Below are 27,682 nucleotides of genomic sequence, written 5' to 3'. Positions count from 1 at the left end.
TGCCGGCACATTCCTGCTCCCTGCCTTGTGACAGCCAAAGCTTTTGCGTAGCACAAAACCACATGTGGTGAACCAGATCAGGGAAGATAATTTTTTGGTTCGGGCTGTGGCTACACTAGTACGAGTCCAAAGATGAGGGCAGCACTGGGGTGGGAACAAGTGAGTCTACACTGACATCTACTTTATATTCCACTTTATTTCTTCCCCCACTGCGGCTCACAAGGCGGTTCTTCGCTGGGAACTTCTCGAGCTGCGGGGGCTCAGGGTTTTGCAGGAAAGGGGCCACCGTGTGCAGCCAGTTCTTTCTATCAGTGAAAACCTTGTAGTCACAAGACTTCTACTGGTAACTTTAACTCTCTAGTAAATTTGCTAAACTATTCCTCTTTTACAACACCGCAGAGCTGGTTATAATCCTTTCTGTACCACGTGCTGCTATAGTGTTGTTAATGCAAATGATTAAGGCTGCTCTTCTGCAGATTTTCTCTGTAACCTTTTTATGTTCCGTTAGGGTCTGATTTTAAGAACAATAGCATTAGATACCTTCAGGACTAGGTAGAAGTGCTTATGTGCTTACATCCTTTTGAATTTTTTGCCATCATACAGAATCTTTTTCTTGAGACTCTTAAAATAATTCACAAATACAGGGATCAATGGCAGTATGACAATTCTGCCGAGGCACACAGTTAATGTAAAGTCTAGTCCTTAAGCTGTTTGTGCTCCCCTTCTATATTAAAAAAAATAAAAGCATTATTGTGTGAAGTACTAAAAGCCAGAAGAGATGCAAAAGAGGCTTCTAATTATGATTCTGTTTCTGGATAGATTAAGGAAATAGCGTAACCTTCATGTCTGCCAGAATAATTCATTTGACATGTGGAATATTCATAGTAATGTAAACTTAGTTTATCCTTGGTGAAACCTAGAACAACAGTATCTCTTATTTCGTTTTCATACCAGATGCCACAATGAAGAGTGATAAAATCCTATGAGTAATATTCAGCAGAAGTTATATATAATTTGAGCCTGTGTCATGCATTGAGCGTGCTTCAAATGGTGGTTGGGTGTATTAGAATGGGCCTGTGAATCCTGTCCCAAACGGGGTGTGAAAGCAGGTGTATTTAAAGTACATGAGTAATTACGTACAGATTTAACACAGTGCTCCAAATGGTAAACAGGCTCCTGTAGACTGAGCTAATGTGCATGCTGTGATTGCGATCTCTGGTTTCCTCTAACGCGCTTTTTCCTTTGCAGCAGTCCATTGTACCAGCCCACCCAATGGCTCCTCCTAGTCCCAGCACCACCAGCAGTAATAACAACAGTAGTAGCAGCAGCAACTCAGGATGGGATCAATTAAGTAAAACAAACCTTTACATCAGAGCACTGCCTCCAAACACCACTGATCAGGACCTGGTAAAATTATGCCAACCGTAAGTACTATGCTTAAATATATATTATTATGTCATACCTTAAAAGCTTATAGTAGGTATATAAAATGAGCATTTGGATTATGAGGGAAGAAAAACAGATTTGTAAATAAAAATCCTTGTGCTGTAGTATGATAACAAGTTTCAACTTCCTTAGCAATCAGAAGGAAAAGAATGTATTTGGCACTTTGAAGAAGCAAAGAAAAGTCAAAATACAGTGGTGAACAGAAACAACCCATTGCTTTAGTGTAAACTATAATCACTTGTACTGCTGCCTGGTGCTTTTGAAATCACAGATAAATGAAAATTAACACCTGAATGTGAAACTTGCTATTAAGAACCTGTAACAGAGGGTCCTCTGTTTGCTACTAAGATAATCTGTTGATGCAAACTCCTCAAGTAATTGTTCCATATCACTGTAAATTACGGTGTGCATTTGAATGCTTATGCTAGTTTCAGGCTAATTTGTGTTGGCTGCACAACTATATTTATGATTAGAAATAGTCAGTGCACGTAAGAATCCTCTCTAGTGGCTGGAGTTCTAGGTAGACTTGGCTTAGCGGGGGGTTTTCATGCAGTGTTGTTAACATGAGATTTTTTTTTGCTTGTGTGAGTTTTTGGTTTTGTTACTTAATTTTTACGGCAGTGCACGCCTTTTAGTTACTTTGAAATGTGGGTCAGATGTCAAGAGACTGTGCCACTATGTTCTTTATACACTGTTAAAAATCACCTTCCTTAAATGTTTTACTGAATTTTAAAAACCCTTAATACTTCCAAAATTCTTAGTGCATTTCCTGGATTGTTTTGAAATCGAAAGTACTTAGATAAAATTTCAATACTACCGGTAGGAATACACACAAATCTTTCTTAAATGTGTGGAAATCATTAAGAATTGTATATAACACTACCATCTGAAATTCTCAAAGTAATTTTATATTCAATTTAGCAGGTAGCTAACTAGGTGTACACAAAAATATATGTCAAAGATCACAACACAAGTTAACAAAATAGCTAGGAAAACCTGTAATTCTTGGATCCCACCTTATTTGAGATGCCTTAGTTTTCAAATATTACAAAAAATCTGATACCTAATTTATAGAGATTTTTCTTTTTTAAACAAAACTTGAACTTTCAGTAGTCACATATCAGTCATACTAATGTTATAATAAAAACAACCTGCTTTCAGGTCTTTAGAGAAAAAAACTTCCGTTTGATCGTTTTCCCAACAACAAATGAAATCCATGTGCTGTACAGAAAAAATTACAGATTATCAATCTGTGCAAAGATTCATTGATAAATTAAATATTTTTACAGCTTCCCTTGCAACAATGACTTCTTGTCATTTGCATTTTAGTTGCAAATGCGTGGTTTACGGAAGTGGATTTTTCCTTCCCTTTTTTGTCTTTTGAACTGGTGAAGAAACCTTGGCCTGCACACTCATGTTATCTTAGGACAGAGTTGTGAGGTTATTCTGCACTGGAGCCGCCCAGTAACTACTATTTGTGCGGTGGTTACTATAGCTCCTTAATCTCTTTCTGAAGACATTTTGGTTTGCACAATCTTAGATCTCATTGATTCATGAACATCCTAGAAAAAGTATGTTCAGTACCTTGCTGTAACTGGTTCTTTTGCGCTTGGATAGCCAAAGTTTCTGATTTTGATGCTCAATATATAATTGTAGGTGGAACAGAATTAATTTTGCAAATAAAGGCATGAATTGCGGCCATGAAGTTATTAAATCAATTCTGACGTGAATTTACAGATTTGGAAGGTTGTGGCATTTCTTCCTGTGAGATATTTCTCTCTGAAATGTCTTACTTGAAAGGAAAACAGGCCCTGTCTCAAAATTATCCGTTTCTGCTGAGGAACCATGTGAGATGTCCAGAAATTTTGGGCTTGGAACATCTTTTAAAAATCTAGGTAATCTATTAAGAGCCTTAGGCATCTCTGCTAACATAGCCCCTTAGCAACTAACTTGATGCTGCTGTAAGACAGAAATCACAATGCTCTCTCCTTGTTCACAGAAGCTCAGTAATCCACTTTTACAGACTATGGAAAGTTTCAGATGCAAAATATTTCCTTCCTACAGATCTGCCTAAACTTCTCAGAAATGGAGGGCAAGATATTCTTGAAAGTGAACCTACCATGTACATTGTTTAAGCTGAGACAATACAAAATAAATGGAGAATAAAATCCTGGACACATAGAAGTCAGTGAAGAAACTGCTATTTACCCTGGAGCCTTGAAATATTTTCATTAGTTCTTTCCAAATGTCTCAGATTTTACTTTAGAGTAATTTTAGCTCCTTTTCCCCATATAGAATGGATCTTGCTGTTCTAAGAGGATGTCCATTGGAGTTCTTGATGCTAAGGTTTAATGGAAAGACTGCTCTGCGTATTGCAGAAATGGTCTTTCTAGCTGGCAATAAGCAGTGACAGAAAAAGGTCACTGGCTTTTGTTTTATATCTTTTGGCTGTTGTCATACCAGGCAGAATAACACCTGTGGGTTAAGGAAATTATGGTTGAAAAACGTCATTGTCACTATGAATGCCAGAAACATCCCATCTGCACAGATTTTCCCTCTGGTCATCATGGACTTTTATAGTATACTGTGTTGAGATGTTATTTTCAATGATAGTTATTGTAGAGCAATATTGGTTTCAATGTAATCCCTCAGAATGCAAGGTACAAAAATCTACAGAGTTCTTGTGTGTGGGTCTGGTTATACAGTGACTTTTATTTGCTTTAGTCAATATGTTTGCTTTAGTTCTTGCTCACAACAGCTAGCAGTGCTAATTTTGGCTATGTTTTTATTTTGATTAATTATTTTTGGTGAATTACAAGAGAAACCTCTTATCAAATTACGGAAATGTTGGGCTTGCTTTCCTGTTGTAGCACAGCTGTGCAGTATTTACAAACACAGTTGGCAAATGTTAACCAGTTTTGTGGAAAAGTACTTTCCTGGCAAGAGTGCAATTTGCCAATACACGTCCCTACAAATCTGCTCTCCACCTTCATCTGCTTGGTTCTTTCTAGTGCTCTATTCAGTGAAGCTTTCTCCTCTTTTCCAAGATGAAAAGAGCGTACTATGATTTTACGTGGGAGTACAGCTATTTTCAGACGGTTTTACTGGTTTTGTTTGGGAAATGAAGCAGGCGTGTTTCTGAATAGTTCGTTCAAACTTGAGCCTGCTGCTCCAGTTCTACATTGGGAAAGCAAATTTCTTCATATCAGTTGTGCCAGAGGCAGAAGTGTGGGGAAGAATAAGGTAGGTATTATGTTTGTTGCAATGATGTCAGAACAGCCAACCTAGAAGCAGAGCCTGGAGTGTTGGGGGACACCACGTGAGTCAGTCCTGGTCATAAAAGCTTTCCATTAGGTATGTAAGGGTAGGCAGAGCAATTGATGCAATGGCCCACATGGGAGGCTAGACAGGAGAAAACAGCTAAATAGAAGGACAGGAGTGGAGGAGAGGAAAAATTAAAGAGCCGATGAGCGCGGTTTGGGGAAGATTGCAGGAAGCCTTCTGACGTCAGCCCTGGCTGTGAGGCTCGGACTGATTTTTGCAACCATCCTCTCTGCCGTATTCTGCTGTGCAGTTTCTTTTCCCAAACCAGCTGTTATGTTGGTTTTCTTTGCTTATGACTATATTATTTAGGCTTAAATTGTACTTTCTTATTCAGAGACTGTTAGGTGATCATTTATTGTGGCTTATTTAACGTATCTGAAGATGCAAGATTAAATCGATTCCAGTTATTCACTGAAATTGTTGAGACTGCTTACATGATCAGGGATTTAAGCAATTGTGTTTTAGGAGATTCAGCAGTGAGCTTCTAACTTGCTTTGACACATTTTCTAGGTGCTTTCCAGACTTTCACTAAGCACTGTGCTTTGCTGTGGATGACCTTTGTGCCCAAGCCACATGGTTCCCTGTGCCTTCCACTGTCTTGCTTATAATTTACTTACTAGCCTGCAGCATGGCATCTCTGCAATGCTGAATTTCTTCAGAGAGCTGCTCTGGTGCCTTTTACATCATTAGATGACGATGATGCAGCAGACCCTTCACACTCCTGACAATCCCCAGTCCCAGAGTGAGATTTCAAGCTCTGAGGCTTAACCCAGGTCTCCCCCATTCAGTTCAGCACAAATTATCACACCAGCCCACCTTTTGGTGTGCTCCTGTCCAGGCTGTTTTCTCACACCGTGTCACTTGTATCAAACTATTTGTAGTCTATATGATATTTTTTTTGAAATCTGTTTTTGCTCTGGACAGTTTTCACTTAAGGCTTCCCCCTTAAATTATTGCTATATGGTTGTAATGCGGGTTTTTAATGGTAATACCATTAGGAAAGCAGCTGGTTTAAAGTAACAAAGTTAGTGACATAATTAGCACAACAGACCGTTGTTCTGTGCCAGGATGGTCAGAGCACAAAACCAGAACCTTGTAGCATCTGCCTTTGCTTATGTGTGTTGGGAAATCATGTTTCTTCTTGAGAGAGTATTTTAAGGATTCCATCCTAAATATTCAGGATCATGAACACAAGCGCAGCTGAAACTAATGGCAGGCTAGTGGTGGGTTTGAAACGTTGGAGCCACTCATACTGTACAGCTTTGTTTCCACAACATGGCAACTTTTTGTAGTTACGTGTTCTAATGTTTCCCTGTTTATGGGCAAGAGCATCTAAGAGTTGTTTCAATTCCCTGCTTTACTAAAACACAAGTTTTTACTAAGTCACATGGAATCCATTAGCATATTAATGTTTCCGTGTTCTTTGCTTGCCATGTAATTGTGACTTCTCCCTGTGCTGCCATTTCTCACCTCCTTCAAATACACTCAGGACTGAGAGGTGGTGAACTGGAGCTCAAATGTTTACTGTAGCAGGGAGCAGTCGTCACTGAGGTCAGTTAAGAGCAAGAAATCTGCTAATTTCACTCAGCATATCTCATTAGAAAAAGGACACGGCCGGACTTCAGGAAATGGTCCGATTGTTTTTTGCATTTACCTCTTTTGGCAGAATGGTTCGGGCAGGTTACTGCTGCTCAGTGTCTGTAGAACATGAATCCAAGCCCTTCAGATAGATGATGTGGGTCAGAAAAAGTGGAATGGAAGATTTCAAAGCTAACTTCTCCACATTTTTTTTTTTTTTCAATTATTTTCTCTTCATTCCTTTCTCCTTTATTCTCCGTTTTTCTTGCATTTTTCTTTCATGGTTTGTCAGCTACAGTGAAATATTGCATTTATAATTATGTGGAATATGATTTCATGTAATATAATTAAATGTGATACATCAGTGTCTCTGAAACTGTTCCCTTTGAGGTCAGTATTAATACTGATTATACTGGAGCAAGAGCCTATCATTCTTATGCTTTTTAGGGCAGTTAGTTCTTTTAGGTGTTTATATATGCATTTTTAAAAAATAGTATTATTGCATACATCTCTGAATAATTAACACCAGGTTTACAGAATATCCTTTGGTTGCAGGAGGAAGTAGATTCTTCAGCAACTGAGCAGTATGTGATCGGTAATGTTTAGCTTTATGCTGTATGGTAGCAGCATCATCTTTTTCCTTATTCCTTCTTCAAGGACTGTGGTATGGTTTGCCTTTTGTATAACCTGCAGTAGAATTCCTTCAACTGTAAATTTTGATCCAGTTTTGCTCTTCAGAGCAAACACAACACCAAGAATGGTGAAGGTATGTTCCCTAGATGTAGAAACCGATTGTGCCGGTGCTGTGTTGCCTGCACAGGGACTTGTTGGTGTGGAACATAGTGCAGTGCAGCAGAGAAACACCCGCAGTAACCTCAGGATCAGGGTTTAGATAATCTCACTTGTGTTCTGCCCAGCTCATGCACCCGGTTTCACAGCTGGACAAACTGCCAGAGGAGGAGTTGCATGCCAGTGTGGTGTGTAAGCTGGCTCTGCTAGCGTCTGCGATGCTGTGATATGCAGGGCATATACAGATGTCTTAGCTGACGATCTTTTAAGAGGTTCCTATTAAAAGTCAGTATCCCATGCAGTGGAGGTGAAGTAGTATTCAGTTTTGTACGTCACTTTTGCCAGATAAACTGGAGAGATACAGGCCTGACATGGAGACTAAAATGCTTCTTTTGTTGGGGCTTGACTTCCGCAGTCGATGGCAAGGCCTTTGCGTGGTGTGCCATGGGAATTGTGATTGGCCTGGATATGTGGTGTTTGGGTTAAATAGTCATTTCCTTTATATCTTAGCAACTGCTTTCCCCAGTCATGTTATGAAGTGTCTAGCCTGGTGTGATATAAAGGAAGACTCTCTTATCTTCCTTTCAATATTTGCAGTTTAATTAGACAGAAATAAAATTCAGACAGCTTTACGTTCATGATCAAATGAAATTCATGCTGAAATCTCTGAGGAGTTCCAAAGTATTTTTTTGTACAATAATGCCTTCTTGTAGAATGTCATTAGGAAGCCATGTGTATTTCTGAGAAAAAAAGTGAAAAAGTTGTCTTCTAGAGTTCTAGCCTCTGGATGCAGACAGTCTCTTGAGATGCCTTGAATTTAAAACAACTATAGTTTTAATTTTCTCTTTCTATTTTGTGATTAAGCAAAGACTGAAGTTTTTCGAACTCAGTATTTCATAAAGCCTACCAGTAATCAGCAGTTCCCCTCAGCACACCCTCTTAAAAAACGAGCAGTCTGAAGACAAATGCAGGGAGGAACTCTGTGTCTGCCCTGTGGTCACAGATGCAGGGACCCAGTGATTGCACAAGCTCCGTCTCCTCTAGGAGATGCGGGTTATGTTGCAGCGTGGGGCCAGAGGAGAGGTGATCCCATGGAATTTCCTTTAGGAAGTGGGGGCGAGGGAGGAGAGTGGAAGGAATGTTTCAGCCACAGCTGCTTGTAAAAAAAGCACTAGGAAAACAGATTGGTAAAAGTTACCACCATTGGAGATCTCTCATTGGAAAACAAGAAGCTGATTTGGTAGCATGGGGCCTGTAAAATCTGTGAGCATTTGCAAGTCTGCAGATATTTGTTGTACGGAGATGCAACCCTTGTTCCCTGTCACAAAGCCACAGGAAAAAGCTGTCCTGTGGCAGCTGCTGGAATGCCTTTGATCAGGGTCCGGGTCCCGAGCTGCCCCATGGCTGGAGCCTGTCTCAGATGGGAGGTGATAGCACCACAGTTATTCAAAGGAGTAACCAGCAATTCAAGAACATTTTGAAGAGAATTGTTGGATTTTGGTGGACTTCTGAAAATGGTAATTAGTACTAAAGGGGCTTTGTAGTGGGTTCCACAATGCAGTTACCATAAACTGTCCCTTCTGTTGGAGCCTGCTTAGGCAGGTGGCTCAGTCAGAAATCATTGCAGAACTGAATCAGGTTAGAGCGCAAGTTGACTTCTGCCCCAGTGTGCTTACATTAAACTTGCCCTTTTTCTCAGAATACCATTCAGCACAGAAAGCAGAATCAGTATTTGCAAACAGATTCTTTTATCTGAGGTCTAGTATCTCATGTGGTTTCACATAACTCATAGAAATCTTGTGAAGTCTTGACTTTGTTTGCTAAAGGTTAGTTCTGCTTAGCTCTGATTTCTGTAATGTTAACTCCTTGAAATGAAAAAATGAGCCGTCTGATGTTGACACATTATAAGACCAGTTATTTTTTTGTAACCTTTCAGTATTTTTTCCCCACGCTGTTGTGAAGCTGCATTTAGGGTTGAGAAAGTAACACCCTCAAATCGTATGCAACCCAGATAATAAACATCCATAGCAAATGGAAATTCAGATCCTATAACCTCCAATGAAACTTGTAATTAAGTAAAAAAAGGAAGAAAAATCAGTGCTTATCCTTTCCCACAAATTCTACCCTAAAATTCTACTCTGTTTTGACATTCAAAAGATGCTGGTTGCCTCGGTTCAGTTTGAGCAGTGCCTCACACAAGAGTCAGACCAACCCTGTAGAAAACCAAATTTCTAAAGGGCTGCTGGGGGAAGAATTAACATTTGATCATTTAAATATCTAAATATCTGCTCTTTGCAGATAGATGTGCAGTACCTGGAAAAAAAGACAAATCTTAATTTAGATGTTGATAATGTTATGATACATGGGCATAGAGCAAAAAGCAGTAATGAAAAACATAAAAAGAGAAGACTTGGATTGATTTGGAGTCTGTTTTAACACTTACTAATACAAATATTCCACTTGAAATAATCTGTGGGAGTTGAGTTAATCATTAGCAGAATCAATTTCTGTGGAAGAGTTATGTTCTGATTTGTAGTCCTGTCCTGCTCCTTCCACTTCCATTACTTCTCTTACTTTAATCTTGTTATTCTTCCAAAAGAGGAAAAGTTTGTAATCGGTTGTTTTGCTGCCACAGCGCAATTCCCCAAGCTAAACATTGTGTGTTATTTCACAAATTTTCTGAGTATTAATAATGACATTTAATTAATTGATCGTTTGGCCATCTTAGTTGAAATACATTAGCCCAAAATGTGTGTTCTTTTATTTTTTTTTCAACTCTGTACAGTTGTACATACATCTTTTAAAAGACAGAGTATGGATCAGAATTTTTGCCTAGGAGAACACAGTTGACTTAAGGCGTTACACGTTATCAGCATTTTAAATCCTAGTGCTGCTTTTTGCTTTTTGGCTTAGACATAGTCACTTACAAGCTTTAACAAGTCTATCAAAATATCGGCAATTATTGTGGTGCAGGGGCCTTTTCTTTAATGTCTGAGTGAATGCAGCTGTGAAATAAGTGTTATGTTAATAGAGGATCTAAAACCAGGAGAAGAAAAAACGTGCTTAATACAGGGTAATACAAATATTGAAGGAATCTCAATTTTTTTATTTGTAAACCCTAAATGTCAGAAAAAAAATATCTAAATACCGGAAAAAGAGCCAAGCTAATTATTTCTGGTTTCAAGGACTCTGCTGATAGAGGAACTGAAGAGCTTTTGGAGTCTGGGATACAGAGTTTTACAGTTCAGTACATCGTTTTGTTTAGCATGTGTGTAAGGAACTGGTGTGTTAACAAACCCAGTGTAGCTCAGAAGTGCTTCCCTGTGCCTCTAAATGATGGCAAGCCTGAGTCCTGTTTGTTTGCAGTGTGCTTGCAAAGGCTTGACCCGAGGAAGCGGGGAGCACCAATGGAAGCCCCCAGCTCCTCTCACCAGGATCAGGGTTGAAAATCACTTAGTGCTTGGTAGTGTGGACTTGAGATTTGTCTGACAGTGAAGGCTGAGTTTTTCAGCTGTGTCATTGCACAGTGCTGGATAAACTCCATGGTCTCTGGTTCTTTCTTTGGGTGTTTTGTTTTGCTTTTCCTTCTTTTTAACCTGTAGCTGTGCAGTACCCCAAGGCAGAATCCCCTCTGCTTTGTCTGAATACCTTGGCTGAGTTGTGGAGAAGCTTCAGCAGAGAGAAGAGAGATTCTCTCCCTTCACGGCCTGAGGGTGCCAGCATGGTGGGGTATCCAGTGGAGCTGACGTAGCAGAGTGTATTTCCTTCCCCACATTGCTGTTTGTAGTACTGTGATCTGAAAGGAACTGTTTGTAAATCGTGCATTTTTTTGGCTGCATATATCCTGTATTCAACCCCCTACATATCCCACACTTGAAGCTACTTGTTTTTATTGTGTGGCAGGCTTTGTATTAACTTTATTGTGAAGACTTATTTATTTGTTGCCAAAAGCCCGTTTGCTATATTTTGAAGATCTCAAATGCTGAGAGGGAAAATGCTGTTGCATGTTCCTTTTTCTCAGTGGCAGTTTACGGGGCTTCCATGTTGCAGTACAGAGGTGCAGTACTGGAGTGGAAGGCCATTAACCAGGACTGCCATTGAAAACAATCCATTGTCATACCAGGGCCTCAGCATGAATGTACTCTTTATTATGGAAATTAGGATCAATTCTTTTTGAACATCTTCCAAATATTCAGAGCTCTGACATTATAAAAATATACAATAATCTGTCCCAGTGTTCCGTTCATCCCAAGTGAATTGCATGTTACTTTGTTCCATGAGAAGTTCTGAAGTTTTTTTCCACCCATTTTGTTAATTGCTTATTCAGTTAAATATTTGTTAATTCTCTTTGAAGTCTAGGACACTGACTCTGAATTATGCAGTTTCGCAAATGTCATTAAATATTTTGAAAAGATTGCCCCCCCCAGGAGGAGGGGACAGCCCTGACTGTCACTAATCCACACTTGAATGGAGATTGAGGTTGTAGTCTAAGGAGCATGGGCTCACTGGGACAGCTGAATTGGGTAGAATTGAGGAGGTGAAAAATTAGGTAGGTTTCAGTAGATCACAGAAAGGCCCAAGTTTTCAAGATGTTCTTGGGTAGGTAGCCAGGGTGATAAAAGTTTTTGAGTTTGATGCCTTTTTGAAAAAACAGGACTTAATTTTTTTCCTCTTATGTTCCTATTTAACCAATAAATGGCACTTTTTTGAAGTAATGACCTGAAGCAGATTCTCTGTTGGTCTAAATCAGTATCGAACATGGGACTTCTGCATCATTTGTGGTGGCTCTTTTGATCTTTTCTATCAAAACCATTGCTCTTTTTGTTGTTACTTAAAATTCATTGATCAAGTGACACTGTCTCAAGATAGAGCCTTCCACCTAAGCTCACTTGGGTCCAAATCCCGCAATTAATCAGAGGAGATAAGGGATTTAAACTTCTCTGTGGTTGTAGCTGAAAGGTGAGCAGTAGTGAGACTTTACTTTCAAAGGTAACTGGTTGCTGACCAAGCATCCTAGTGGTGTTGAAATGCTGGATATATGTTTTGGGAACCTTTTTAGGTTTTTCCATCTCATAGGATTAAAAAAAAAAATGATAATTTAATTAGAAACAGACCAGAATACATCTAAATATATAGCTGTAAAGCCAGATGCTCAATTCTTTGTAATTGGCTTGCTGTGTGCTTCACAATATACTAATAAAAACACATCTGAAAAAGCAATCCAATTCTGTTTGTATCATAACAATGAAAATATTTAAATTTTTGCCATGAAAAACTGAAATTAGCTTATCTGGATGAAAATCTACAGATTCCTGTGATGGAAGGCATTTTAGTGCCGTAAGGGCATTTTAGTTTAGCTGTTCTTTCTGTGGTAGTTAGCGTGCCTTGGTTTTGCCCTTTAGTAAAGTGAAGGGGCAGGAGGCAGCTTGAAGAGCAGAGGAAAGAGTAAGTTTTCATAATTTTATATTTTGGTCAGGAAGGCAATGTTTTTTTTTTCTGATCATTTCCAAACTTCTGCTTTCTTCAATGGGACAGAATTTGCAGAAATTTAAGTTGTTCCTCAGGTATTTAAGTGGATTTGTTTGGACCTGCGTCACTGGTGTGCTCCCTTCTTCAGGATCTTACAGTTGTGTTCCGCTCAGGTTTGTGCCAAATATATGTGACGACTCTTGAGTTCAGCTTCTGCAGTGATGGAGGAAATGTGAGGCTGTTTCTCTCAAGTTGCTTTCCTCTGGTGGTAGAGGTCAGCATTTGGCTGTGACGGATCTTTATTTTTTTGGCAGGCAGTGCTCTGACATTCTTGTTGCTGAGATCATGCCCACTGGGGCTTTCAGAGGAACATCTGACTGGGGCTCAAATTCTTCACCTTCTGCTGTTCTGACCATGCAGTATGTTGTAGGAAAGGTCTCAGTCCTTTACTATTAATAATTAATTTGTTTCTAGATACCTTTTGTTGACTCAAAGATCTGTGAATTTGTGGTTTCTTCCTTTCACCTTGGCTTGGTTTCATGTTAAGGGTGTGGATTCTTTTAATCCCAAGGATAATTTAAGAGGGGAAAAAAAAGTATCATTAAATTACTGCAGTCTGAGTCATACTTGGTCTGTGAGTTTAGTTCCCTGGCCTTCCCACACAGCATTTCCGACATGCAGCGAGCTGAGGGCGTGCAGGAAGGACTGTAGAGTGACCTAGATACTGGTTAGCTCCTTACTGATGAGGGACTTTCTGACACTGGGTGTAGCCATCGCCTCTTTGGATTCTCAGTCCTTTTCTGTGTGATAACTGCATCCATTGCCTTTTCCTGTTTCTGAGTGGTTTTCATAAAAAATATTTTAAGATTTCTGTTTGGTTTGGTTTAAGCATCTATTTAGATAAATTGATGGGAAAAATTAGTGAATGAACTATTTTACAATCTGCAGCATATGCATTGAGATTCATCTTCAAGTAGAAGTTAAGCCTTCTTTCCTATAGTACCTTATCACTTCTAAGGGAAAAGTTCATTCTGCTGCTCTCTTGCAGGCAAAGAAATAGCCTTTTCAGGCTCTTGATAGTAAAAATGGTCTATAAAGTCCAGAAACACTGTGACCATGTCACACAAGTTCCCTCATTGGCTTATGTTGTCGAATCTGTTCAGAAGTGGTTGTGATACAGAACTAGCTTCACTGACTTTGGGTTTACCTGTCAGCTTTGCTGTCATGCACTGGTTGGTTGATTTTTCTTGGCTCTGCATGAGAATGTTTTTTGAATAGTTCCTTCTGTGGCTGTTGGTGCCCTAGATCTGTGAAACTGCTGCTCCTTTTGAGAAACTCTGAATCCCTGTCTGTTCAATGTAGATGCCATCCAGGCTTGCAGTTGGTACAGGCAACTGGAGGACCCCAGTTCTCTTTGAGCCTAGTCAACAGTCTGCAGTAGCCCCTCTGCACAGATGCTCGTGGGTTGGGTTTTCCCTGCTAGGCCAGGTTTAACCTCCCCTGTCTGTGTTCTTCCCTGTGAAGCCTGATGATGCAGGTGCACACCAGCCAAAGTACAGTCTGGGACACTGGATTTATCCTTCCATGGTGGCACTTGACACAGTCATTATACAAAAATCACTGGAAACAAGGGCCTGGGTATCACATTAGTTTCAGCCAGCTGGGATATGTTCTACATGACAGTCGTGTGGTGGGCAGTGTGCTGTGACTGCAGCTCTGTCTGCAGCTCAGGAGCCTGAAGGTGCAGTGGTTCCAGAAGACTTCAGTTGTACTTGGCTAGCTGCTCTAGTGATGGTGTTGGAACAGGTTAATGGTGTTTTTAAAGAAAATGGTATATTTAAGATACCAAAAGCAAATTTCCAGATAAGCATCTATTACGTTCTCATTGCAAAACTGCAGAAATCAAACTCCGCCTCCTGCTTCCTTCAATCAATATTCAAAACACTGTCTATCTTAAGCAGTGTGAAACTGAGGAAGTGTCACTGAATATGACCCTAACGCATCAGCCACAAAGGTTGCACTTTAGATTTTATGTTACAGCTTGTGATTGCTCATGTATCTAAAATTTGGCAACAGATGGATAGTATTTTTTTAATGCATAACACTTCTTTGTCCCTATCTCAGCACTTAATACTACTGCAGACATCTTTTCAACAGAGCTGTGCAGTTATAATCAATAATATGTGAGCTGATGTTTCTGCTCAGTAACATATAGCCACTTCAATGCCCTTCTGAAGTATTTTGACCCCTGGAGAGAACTGCTTTAGTACAACCATTTCCCCTATTGAAATGGAGATATTTGTTATTCAGCACAGCTGGGACTTGAGACCGGAGAAGCAGATTCAAATAGGGATCAAGTCTATATGTCATGCTATTAAGGGGGCAAGGCCGCTGCAAGGTTTAGCAGTGATTTTGAATAATTTGTCTATTTAGTGCTGTTCTAGTCTGATTGACATTAAGTTGCCAGAACTTAAAGGATATCAGACTCTAATATTAATTGTACACTTTCTTTGTAATTAGGTTTTAATTCCAGTGTAGAATAGCTATTGAAAGCAGGATTTTACTGTCTTTCATTTAAAAAAAAAAAAAAAAAAAACCACAGTTAAGACGCAGTTCAGAGAGACTGGAAGTTATTTGAATGGATTGATTATTTTTTTTCTCTTCTGTCCTTAAGGCAGAAGAGGGACAGTCAACACTTTCCAAGATTGAGTGTTAAATTAGTGCAAGTTGCAGGTAAGAAGAAATAGCTATCTTTGTGTAGAAGGTATTTTAACTCAGCAGGCCAGGTCTTGGATTCATCCTGTTAGGTTCGTGGTGTCTTAATATCACAAAACCAGAAGAAAATATGCTAACATTTTTAAAAAGTTATCAATGACAGACATTATTCCAATGACCAAACATATTTCATACAAGATAAATGTGAGAACAAGCATTGCGTAAATGTATGTGTGTCTGTGTGCACATATATTAGTTTGTACTTGGATATATGTATTTTACACAATATGAGAGACAGTTGTTTTGTAGTTCAGGGTTGACAGATGGGTCAGGGTTTAGGAAATGGAATGTGGCTGAAAGTGCCCTGGTAGTTTAGCAATCTCCAGTCTCGTGGTTTGCAAGGCTTTGCCAACATATTCTTTGGGATGTCATTTATTTAAACAGAGGGTATAAGACTTGGTTACCAGTTTTCACTAAAAGTTAAATTAATAGGTAAGAATAAGTTAAAGAGTAATATTCTGCAAATATACAGGCTTGTAGCATTAAGGGGTGTATCCATCCACTTAGGAGGTAGACTCACAATACCTAGTATTGAAACCAGGATTTGATTTATACTGTTCCTACTAAAACAAGGGAAAAAAGTATCGGGAATTGTTGCTAAATAATTTTTTTTTCCCCTTACCTTGTCCTTAATTCCTTCCCACAAGAAAAACAAATATGCTTGGGAAAAGCCAAAATACAGAACAATGCATCATATGCTGACAATGACTGAATTTGGCTTCCTTGGATGGAGGAGGAGGAATTGAAAAATAAAAGATCTTCAGGTAGAGAGACTAATTTATGCTCCCAAGCTGATGTATACTATTTAGCACAGGGAAAAGAAAGGAGTTATAAATTATGAATAAAAAGAACTTCTCTCTTATGTCTTCATAGTTTTATTCTTTCAAGCCATTAAGTATAGGCTCTGAAATCTGCCAAGATTTATGGTTGAGTGTAGAAATACTGCCTTACTTTCAGATTAAAACAGCTAGCAGTGGTAAATCAATACATGCACGTCTGCAGACCTGCCATGAGTTTGGCTTATAAATACATATTAGCATTCATCTGGTTTAATTTCTCATTTTCCCAAATGATTGTCTTGATTAGTGATCATTTCTCAGAATGAAAAAAAGGATAAGAGAAATTGCTAGACTGTAGAAATAGTATTCCAGACTTGTAATTTGAACGTGTATGGCACTTTATTATTTTGCTTGCAAATGAATTATGATTTTCAAATAACCTCCGTATCTTTCATGGCTATGTGAAACTGCTCTCATTTTTTAATATTCTTTCTAGGAGCCACCTGACTATGATAATTTTTTTTTAAAGAATATTGCTTCAGTTTTTGCTTTCAGTTGTGCATGAAATGCAGATTTTTTTTTTTTTTTCCAGTGCTGTACTCTTGTGGTATAGTTTGTGTCCATTCTGTAGTGTTAGGTTAAGAGAACAACAAGGTGAGACCGTTTGCTTTCTTAAAATAACATGCCTTTGTTCTTCCATCTTGTAGTTGTAGGAAACTTTAACTCCCTCCCGTATACCTGAATAACCTTGTTAGTAGATGCACAGGCAAATTCCTGCAGAGAATGTAGATTGTCTTATGTTTTTTGATTAAGAGATAGTAGTACTAAAAAGTAGGTTACCCAATAATATCCAGGTATCTTTTGAATTAATTATCTCTTTTTGTAAAATCAGAATTCTTCATAGTTTGCTCTGCTAAATGGGATGCTGAATGATACAGAGTAGAAAGTGCAGCCTGCTTTGTGAGGCAGGAATGGAGAGGCAGACGTCTTGATTTTTTTTTCCCTAATGTTATAGCACTTACTGATAATTTCTTGTATCAATGTCTGAATGTATGTTAGTTGATTTGTGATAATTTATGATAATTCTGAGATGTATTGGTTCTGGCTGTCTGAATAACTGCACAAATCATTTTCATATGATAGATCCTCAGTTCTGTGTCTTATGGTAGAACTTCCTATAATGCTTTTATCAGAAGAGTCCATCATGTAAATTACAATATGCTATATTGGAAGTAGAATAGTAGCAAATCAGTTTCTTAACCATTCAATCTAATTTATGCACATTGCTTCATATTCTGTCCAACCCTGAAATATATTTCTCAAAGAACAATGCCACATAATTTATAAGAAAAGAGCAGAGGGGCCTTTCTATCAAATTCAGTAGAACGCTGGCAGGAAACACTGCTAATGTCAAGCAGTGTTTGTGTCCCTGCAAACAGATGTTTGAAAATGTAATGTAACTCTGTGTAGTTCACACCTTTTGAAGTCCATTGCATGTGAGTTTTCAAATGGATAAATAGAAAAATCTCCTGAAAGTGAAGGCAAAAATAAGTTATGAAGTGTTTACTTAGTTCTCCTGAACTGTTGATTTCATAAACTATAAAGATGATGTTAAATATAAACAATTTCCTTTTCTGCAAGAGCAGACACTTTGGCCATTGCATTACCGTAATTTTTATTTTCATTCAGTTCAGGAGAAAGCAAACTATGGTTACTTAGACAATACTCGCACTTCAAAGTGTGTCAAAGAGGAAAATCCGTTTGTGTTTCTGCTAGGTCATTTATCCTGCTTAACCTATAAACTGTAAAGTAACAAGGCTGCTGAACTGATAGATAGCCGAGCAGATGGTTCAGAGATTATGCTAAATCACCCCAGCTTGTCAGAAGTTAGGTTGGGTTACTGCAGGGGCAGTGGCTGCAGGAGACACTGAGCGGCATCATTTTTCTCAGTTTATTGCTTGAATTTCCATTTTTCTTCACAGCATGAGACATCTTACGTCTTTACAGTTAAAACATATGTAATCAACAAATTTAGGACCAGCATGTTAGTATTCTGGCTTTTATAAGAATCATTTGGATCATCAGAATCTTTAGGTGTCTGTGACATAGGAAGGCTGGCCTCCTGTGCCGTGTGAGAGGTTGGCTCTGCCGCTTCTGCTGTTGCTTTCTCCTTGTTCAGTCTCTAGAGCTGTTGCTTTGGTCTCTCCCTGCCATCAGGTTGATTATTCTCTTGCTGGCATATGAAAGATTAAATGGAAATTAAATTCCATATGTTTAGTAGCAAAAATGTTGCAGCTGAGCAAGGATAGGCCAAGATTCAGGGCTTTGAAAAAAATCTCACCCTGAAGAGTAGGTGGTTATCAATCATAGTTCTGCCAAATACCTGTATTCATATCCTCAGTGGAGTGACCGAGGCAACAGATGCTGAGAAACTTGTCAGAGCCCAGAACAGAAGTTACAGGTTCGTCCTTCAGAATTTAACATTTTTTTTTCTTTTAAACTAACAAAAAAAACCCCCCAGAACAAACCCTAATGTAAAGATTTAATACTTAGTTTTTTAAATATCTCTTTATTCTACTGCTGTTTTTATTTATTTCAAAGTAGCATCAGTTGAATTCTTCTCGATTCCTGACAGGGAAGACTATGAGAGCCTTCCTGCCAACTCCAAAAGCTCTTTGGGAGGAGCCTTCATGGATTCTTATTTTGTTTTTTTTCTTCTTCTGTGATTTTGTTATCACAGTACTGAAGAATAACTTTTTTCCCACATTTTACAACATTGTTAACCTTTTAAAGTAAAAATAAGTAAGCATGACATTATTTGTTGATTTAAGATTGGTGGAATATACACCTCTGTAGGGAATTGTTGGAAATCTGTTGGTTTAGTACACACTAGAAAGCCACATTAGGAATGCTGTTTGAGCATCAACTGTAATATGTCTTAAACATTTTAAATACCTAAAGGTATTAAAAAAAGCAATTTTCCTCTGTGGTGCTAAATGAAAGGCCATTGTACAGCAAGTTGCACTTTTAAGATAATCAATTTGATGTGCAAAAGGAGCATACTAATTGAAAAACCTTTGCAAAATGTCATAAAAATAGCTGAGGATGCTAACAAGACTTTTTCCTCTTGACTTTCAGTCAACTTCTAAGGAATGGATATAGATTATTAACATCTCTACAAAGCAAGAGGAAGCAAACATTTCCTGATTCTAAACACACTTCTTCCCTATCCCCACAGATCATCCTCAGCTAAACCTCGAAATAGCTACGCTTAAGAAAAACAAAATAGGTAGCTGAAAAATAATCATCTCCAAAATCATCTTCCTGTGTGTAACTTTGCTATTCTTTGAAGTTTAAAATTGCTGGTTCTTTTTAGTTATGGAGTAGTTACATTTGTGTAGAGCTTGTACACTATAAACCAAATAAGTATTAATGAAATAGTGCTTTTTATCATTAAAATGAATACTGTCCAAGAAGATGAGAAGGCATTTGTTCACACTACAGCAAGTTGTGTATGTCCATTATGCTGAGCATCTGCTCTTCTACGGGTGGATAACTGTAAGCGCTGATCTGATTTTGCATCTGGTTTTGCTACCTTTCATTACTTATTGATGAAATCTGGAATTGTAACCTAAGCCTGAAGAAAAGATTGTACATACCACAGTAAAACTAGTTTGTACTAGTATTGATAATCATCAGTAATGATGATGATGATACATGCTTTTATCCACCGATTCTTATTGAAAACATAAATATACAAAACTTAAATGGAGAATTAAAGGTACAGAGGTTATGAAGAAAGCTTTCTTGGTCTTGTGAAGAATTTACAGCAGCATGTAAGACTATCGAATTGACAGTAAATCCAAAGATCTGTGGGATTGGGGTGGCCTTTTTGTGGGGAGGAGGGGGTTGTGTTTGTGTGGTCTTTTGTGTTTTGGTGGGTGGGTTTGTTTTTTGTGTTGTTTTTTTGTGTGTGTGTGTTTAGGGTTTTTTTAGTACACAGATCCTAACTCATCAACAATAGTCTTTACGTTAACAGACAAACAGTAATTTTAGTCATTTCCTAAAGACAATCAAAACAGGAGTTGGCCTCCATACTAATGAATTCTGACTTATTTGGAAATTTTGTCTCCCAAACGAAATAATAAAAAATGACCAGGAGAACTACTTGGATATCTGGACATTTTGAAAATACCATCTTTCTCTCTGAAGTACCAGAGTGTCAGAGAGGCTATTAATAAGAAAGAAAGGAAGTAGTTATGTGTCAAAACCACATGTCCCTTTGACAGAGAGTCATCATCACTGTAACTTACATTTAGGTTCATAAGGAAGTCCTGCTTTGCATGTAGTAGAAAATACGATCCAGTGCCTGAAACAGGACACATCTGGCTGAACTGGTTAACCCAGTGCTTCAATATTTGAAGCGAGTACAGGAGATTTTGCGGGACAAAGCAAATTAGTCAAGTTTATAACAATTTCAAAACACAAATTGTACTAAGCTGGATTATGCATACCTGTTAACTGTGCAAATAAAACCAAGAAAAACATAACTGCAACTTTTTATGTAATGTTTAATTATGTGCTAAAAATAATTGGTCCAGCTTTTGGTGGTAGGTACTCTTCATGTTCTGGTAGCAAATCTTTAGGTTTGTGATGGCCATAAAGCAGTTGCATGATTCCAAAGAGTTTCTCAAAGAGCAGTGTGTTTTCCAACAACAGAAAACAAAATATGGACAAAATGTTCTCAGCAATGTCTCCTTCTACACTAGGGCATAGATGTGGTGAAGAAGAATTTAAAAATGGAAACCATATGGTTTGATTCTGTTCTCCAAACTCAGTATTCTGCTGGACTGAATGAATTTATTTATCAAGTTTTTGTAAAAGAACATTAACCTGTAATTAAATAGCAGGATTTGAATAGGCTATCACAAGGACTACCAGTATTGTATTGACAATTATTTTCTGAAATTGCCCTTATTGGGAAAATAAAAATTTGAGACATGGAAAAACAAAAACTCCCTGTGTTTATCTACACTTAAAAGGGAACAAGGGCTTAAGGTTCAGTGCACCACTTTCCAAAGCTGCAACAAAGTGGGAGAGGTGTGTGAGCCAGATAAAACCTTTTTTACTGCTCAGGGGTGGGTTTTGGATCCAGCAGAAAAGATTGCTGTGGCTAATTGTGTTCCCTTGGCCGCGCTGTTGGCTGAGAAGCACCCTGAACACTCTGGAAGAGCAGTGAGGTTTGGGAGCCAGCTGTACCAAGTCAGCTCTTGCTGACAGCTCCCTTGACTCTTTGCCTCAGTTGCAGGGAATTTTCTTTGCTCCTTTTGCACCAGATGGTGTAGAGGATCTGAGAAGTGCAGCACAGGCGCGGGCATCCCATGGACTGCTCGGGAGCCTCCAGTGCAGCTCTCACTTGAGATGGATGGGTTGGACTTCCACATAGCCTACGAGTGACAGAGACTGTGGTGGGGGCTTGGCTGTTAAGACCAGTAATTTCATGTAAGTGTTTTGGCTGTCTTAAAGTTGCGCATCGCTGATTTGCGGAAGTCAGTGTTTGTTGTGTTTGTTACATGCACTTATTTAGGGTCATACTGAAGGATAATATTATTCCCTTTCAAGCAGGAATTTACTCCATTTAGAGCCCATGCATGGTGCCCACTGACCATGTTGGGCATTGAAGAAGAACATGTCTGAATAACAAAGTGGGTGTGTTTTTTGTTTGTGTGGGGTTTTTGTTTTGGTTTTTGTTCTTTTAAGCTGGTATAGAGATTAAGCGTCTCCACCTGCATGGGTTTTTTTGGGTTACAATTAATATACAGGAATTGCTTTGGAAGTATTTGCTTTATCTGTTTTCTTCTAGTTATCTACCCTAGTCTAAAGCAAGGTTTATTTTGATGTGAATCCATTCAGCAACTGCAGTGTATTTTAGGATTAACTGATCTGCTCACCATATGGTCCTTCTTGTGAGATCTGCATGTTTGTTGTGCTCTCTCTCAAATTTGGTCACCTGGTGAGAATAATGGCTTCTTACTGAAATTTTTGTGTTCAACCAGGTTCTCTTTCCTTTCACAATTCCACCTGATATACTCAGAGCCACTTAAATGTGATGAAATCCATGCCTGGTTTTACCACATGATTCAGGCTCTTAGAAATAAAGAACATTCCATGAAGGGCAGTGATAAAATGCTAAGATGTAAAAATTAAACTAGAATAAACATAGAAGATATGTGGCATTGTTTCTGCATAGCAGAGAAGTTCTGACAGCACTACAGTAATGCAAGGAATAGCAGCAGGATCTCTAGGAATGCTCTTTTTACAGCTGAACTGGACTTGAGCAAAGAGAGAACACTGCTCATCTTCAACATAAAGTTCTGGACAGTTGAGGATGCAGCAACTCTAAAAGGGAAGGACTTCCCATGGCAACAGGGATCCTTCTGGCATATTAGTGTCCAGGTCAGTGTCAGGTGGTAGAGAAACCCTTCACAGCACAAACTGGAAGACAGTTTGAAAGCACTGCAAAAGGAAGCACTGTGAGCTTGGTGGTATGAGGTATATTACGTTAAGCTATTGTGCACAAAGATTTGAACAATTCATTCCAGACAACCCCTATCAAGCCTCTCACTGCCTGTTCTTATTGTACCTCCCCTAATGCACACACAGATAAGTTCTTTCAACACTCAAAACAGTGCTTGTCGCAGAGATTTTAAGCTACTTCATTCTCCATTCTTTGATATGCTCATGATGGCACCTTATCGCCCTCATGTTTGCAAGTATGTTTGTTATACTAGCGGATGTACAAAGGGAGAATGATAAACGCTGGTTCGGTTTGATCCACGTACTTAGTTTTCTAGGGACCCTTTTCTTTCATCATCACAGAGGTCACCAAAATTAAGCTTCAGAGATGTTTTGAATGTCAAAAAGTGTTCTTAGCTATTTGTAATAAATCTGTCGATGTGATTATTTGTACTGCGTTTGACCATATTGCTGAACAATGTGATTTTTAAAAACTGTATGTTCATGCTGTGCTTCAAGCCTTCCACTTCAAAAGTATCTAATTAGACAAAGGTATGGTGCTGTGTTTTGACATTCGTGTTGCCTGGCAGTAGATCTTGGGGCAGCTGAGATGATGGGGTAACCCTTTCGTTTCTGCATAAAGAGTATGTAGTGGGCAGCTGTAAGCATTACCCTATTAAGCAGTAATCTTCCTCATTTGGCCTTTGAACAAGTTTCTTTTTTATCTCTTATCCTAATATACATTTGTATTGGTGTTCTATACTATAATGATAGCTTGTACACTGGTACACAGACTGTCACTGAACATGCTCCTTTTAATCCCATAACCAAAGCACCCTGGGAATTATTTACCTGTCTCTTACCCAGTCCCTCTCTTCCTTAATACATTAGTTGACTTTGGTATAAGTGCTGTGTAGAAAAGAGATGCAAAGCTGAAAACATCTTTCCACCTCCAAAGACAATTCAGACTTAAAAAAGGATGTGTTAGTAGCACTCAAAAAAACAAACAAACAAAACAAAACCACAACACAATCAAAAACCAAAAATACCTCAAACCAAACAAAAATCCCACAAACAAAAAAAAACCCTCTTTAGTGGTGCTGAACACTCATTTGATGTTATTTTGGGGAGAAAAATAACCTGCTTACTAAGGAAAACCCAGTTGCTTGTCACAAGCCAGATTAGCAGTTATTTCTCAAGATTAGCACTGTTAATTTAAAAGAAAGTGTATTTTTAAAAATTGCTTTAGAGGAGGGGGAATGAGCAATTACCAGTCATTGTAGAAGTGATGCTACCAACCCTGAGAGATGTGCTCTGCCTTAGGTAGCAAGTCTTGAGAAGTGTGCAGGAAGGTGTTGGAGCAGAAGAGTAGCCTCAGCAGGGTGCCTAAGACAGCTTGATGTGTGTGAGCTTTGGGAGGAATTATGATCTCCAGGCAAGACCTAACATCATAGACATCTTTGGAATATACACTTTCTCTTGCTTGCTATGTTCTTTTTTGTAAGTGGGCAGTACATATTCGTTTGCACCATGAGTTTGTTGTGTTTTATAGCTCATTGATGTCTAGTGGGTCTCGATTGCAGTTGCAACTAACAAATGAATGCACGAGCCTGTGTTAACAGCATGTGCTGGTTTGACTGAAAATGAGTTAATTTTATTCGTGCAGCTAGAAACCTTTCTTTCTCATAGCTAGCATGGTCATTATTTAGGCTTAGTTTGAGAACAAGAGATAATACCCCGGGACAGAGTTAATATTTTTAATTGCTCTTTTCTGAGAGCCAAGGACACTCTGAGTTTTCTGCCCACAGGTGTGAGGCATTGAGGAAGGGGGACATGGATGGGGCAGAGCTTGACTGACATCCAGACTGATCAATAAGAGTGTTCCATCCCATTAGTGTTATGCTTCATATTTAAGGAGAGTTGGGATCTTCTGCTATCTCTCTCGTTCTCTCTGGCTTCTTGGCTTTCTTCGCTCTTTTTGTCAGAGCCAGGGCAGTTCTGTTCAGGACTTCCGTTGGTTTAGCTTTTTGCCATCCTGCTGTTTTGCAAAAACCTCTGGGCCTTTCTGCCTTTTTCCTCTTTGCTCTCACTGGGATTGACTGTTGGGACCAGGTGCTGTTTCCTGGGACTGGCTGCTCTGTGTGGACGGAGTTTGTGAGGAATTGCATTGAGTATCTTTTATTTTATGTTCTATTTCTGTTATATATATATATATATTTACTAGTAGTGTATTAGTATTTTGTTGTTTAATTAAACTGTGTCTCAATCCAAGTTTCTTCCTCCCTTTTCTATTCTCTCCCTTACTTGGCAGTGTGGAGGGGGGTGAGTGAGTGACTGTCGTGGTTGTGTTGCTAGCTTGGGTTAAACCACGACAAAGCAGTTTTAGGACTGCAGAATTCAGGAGGAAGGAAGTAGATTTTTGTGACAGTCATCATTTGAAGGAAGCACTTATGAGGAACTGCAAGGAGTAATTTCCTCTGATATCAGACCACAGGGTGGGAGTGAGGACGGGATGTATCCCTCTGCCTGGGCTGCAGTGGGGTAAACTGCATTTCTGTGCTTCATGGCTTGAATGGAGAGCTATAGCACTTGGGAGGGGTGTTCACAGGGAAAATTATAGGAGAAATCCTGGCGATAGCTGCTATTGTTATACTGGTTCTCTGAATCGTTCCCAGGCTCACACTGATGAAACTTCTTGGCAGTCTTCCATGGCAGCTGGTTCTTTGCAGGAGCTGTGCTACCTAGGACAGTGGACTCCATCACTAGTGCTCTTGCACGTTGGAAGACAGTCCATGAAGTGGTTGTAAGGAACAGACATGCAGACATATGTTTATGGGCTGGCGTGTGTCAGCATCTGTGGGCCGGCTCGGTCCACAGCCAGCCCCTGACCCCCCTCCGTGACCAGACTGGCTGAGAGCTGCAGTTACTGTGTTCACACAGATACCCAGTGCTGTAGTTTCTCACTTTCTACATTTCCAAGAACTGAAGCAGTAGCAGGGTGAGATAATATTTCAGGTATTTTTTTCCCACAAAAGGTTGTGTAGCTCTTCACTTTAAGAAGCTTAGGGAAGCTGGTATATCAGTGTAGATGCTCACCATTTCAGATACAATAAGGAAGCTAACACCTACTGTCCCAGGTTTACCCCTTTGCAACTATTTGAAGCTATACAGTAACTCATTGAATAAACAGCAGGTGCTTGCAACTGGTCACAAAGAGTGATAACTAAACTGAAACATGTAATTTAATGTTCTGTAGGGGGAAAGTACTTTGTAAATAGGTTTCATCCTTTGAATAACTGTCACTTTGCAAGTGAAGAGTTATTTGAATAATCTTAATTAACTAAGCTTAACTTTATTTAATAGGCTTCTCATATATTTTGAAGAACTTTTAAGGGTAATATAGCCACTTCAGAAATGGAGTTAGTTATCTTTTGAAATAATATGATTTTGAAATGGTACTCTTTTGAAGTTATATTTAGCAGTTGAACTGGCAAAGCTTCATTTTTCCTCAAATTCCACTTTCTTATTCTAATAACATTTATCATGATTTTCAGTTCATTTTGTGTTCTTGTACAATGATAATGAACCTCTTAGCACACAGTGCTTAGGTATACCTGTTAATGTAATAAGTTAGATTATCATGTGAAAACAATCTCATGTTGCATGGTTTTTCTGTTGTATACTTGCACACTGTATCAACTGCGGCTCACAAGGAAACAGAGGAGGCTGTGCTAAGGAATTTGGGAAACCTGTGCTCCTTTTTTCATTCTACTGCTGATTCAGGCCAAGGGAGTTGCTTTTTTAAATGGAAACTGGGATTTGACTTACAAGGAAAATTTCAAGTTTTCACCAGCAGTGACAAATTCTACTCTAAATATGTTCAAAAAAGTAATACTGATAAATTTTGCAGAGCACTTCAGAAACAGCAATCATTCTTGTAGCTGGGATTACTGTCCCCCAGTTTCCCAAGCTTAATTGCTCTTGCATCTCTGGATGCTCACCTGTGAACTGTGCGGCAGATTGGCACCTGGACTGCCCAGTTACTGAGAAGCTGAGGAACAGGCAATGAATCTGGTTTTGTTTGTTTGTTTTGGTTTGTTTTGTTAAAAAAAAAAAAAGTTGAAACTTTCCTGAGAAATGTTTTTGTTTTAGTTGAAATTGTTTACATTTCAATTTCCTGTTTAAAAATACAGAAAATTGTTTACCACCTTTGCTGATACGCTTTTGTAAATCTTACTTGCACTTGTTACCTTCCCGAACAGCATTTTTAGTCTTTTTCATTGGGGAGGGGAGAAGAGAGATTGAAGTTTTCACTTCCCCCCTCCTATATCACATTAGTTAGCAAGGCTAACACTGACAATGCAGTTTCTCTGCTTTGTTTGGTATATATATTGAAAAACTCCAAGCTTATGTCTAAAACATGGTTTCTTACATGTACCAGGATTTTAACTGTGTTGTATTCCTTTTGGTAAAGCACTTTTTCTATGGCTTGTTTTGTGATTCTGCTGTGCCACTGAGAACACTGAATGGAACAAGTTCATGCTTGAAATTGATGGTCTTTTTGTCACTTCTATCTACATGAATTTTCATTATACAATTATACAGTCTGTATTATTCCATTTTGTTAAAAGTGAAGGGTAATAGGATATAGAATCATGTGAATTTGGTATCTGTTGTATATAGGATGTTTTTTCTCATTTTTCTTACATATGTATAATACATTTTAGGTATGGGAAAATTGTATCCACAAAGGCTATTTTGGATAAGACAACAAACAAATGCAAAGGTATGTATGTTAGCCTTTATATTACATTAACCTGCAAGTCCCAATTGATTCTCTAAAATACACTAATGTTGAATTTTATGTACATTCAAGTTTTTGCTTTGGTTTGGTTTTTCCCATTCTTATTCCTAACCTAGTCTTATTCTTGCCCATGGTCAGTGTATTCAATACGTTTGCTTCCAGCAGAGCTGGCAGACAGCCTGTGTCAGTGATGCAGCCACGC

General features: G+C 38.7%; 1 protein-coding gene across 6 annotated transcripts in view; it reads left to right on the top strand.

Moving 5' to 3' along the window:
* The window catches only part of RBMS1 (RNA binding motif single stranded interacting protein 1), a 148,003-nt gene that overhangs the window by 80,021 nt on the left and 40,300 nt on the right, over positions 1 to 27,682 (top strand). For all 6 annotated transcript variants that reach the window (XM_065069640.1, XM_065069638.1, XM_065069639.1 and 3 more), the window contains 2 exons: positions 1,249 to 1,424; positions 27,404 to 27,462. In XM_065069640.1, the coding sequence (XP_064925712.1) occupies positions 1,249 to 1,424; positions 27,404 to 27,462 (235 nt within the window). The remainder of the gene's footprint in view (positions 1 to 1,248; positions 1,425 to 27,403; positions 27,463 to 27,682) is intronic.

Source organism: Columba livia, chromosome 7 (assembly GCF_036013475.1).
Source record: "Columba livia isolate bColLiv1 breed racing homer chromosome 7, bColLiv1.pat.W.v2, whole genome shotgun sequence".
NCBI classification, from domain to species: Eukaryota; Metazoa; Chordata; class Aves; order Columbiformes; family Columbidae; genus Columba; species Columba livia.
This window is presented reverse-complemented; position numbering and strand designations above follow the sequence as displayed.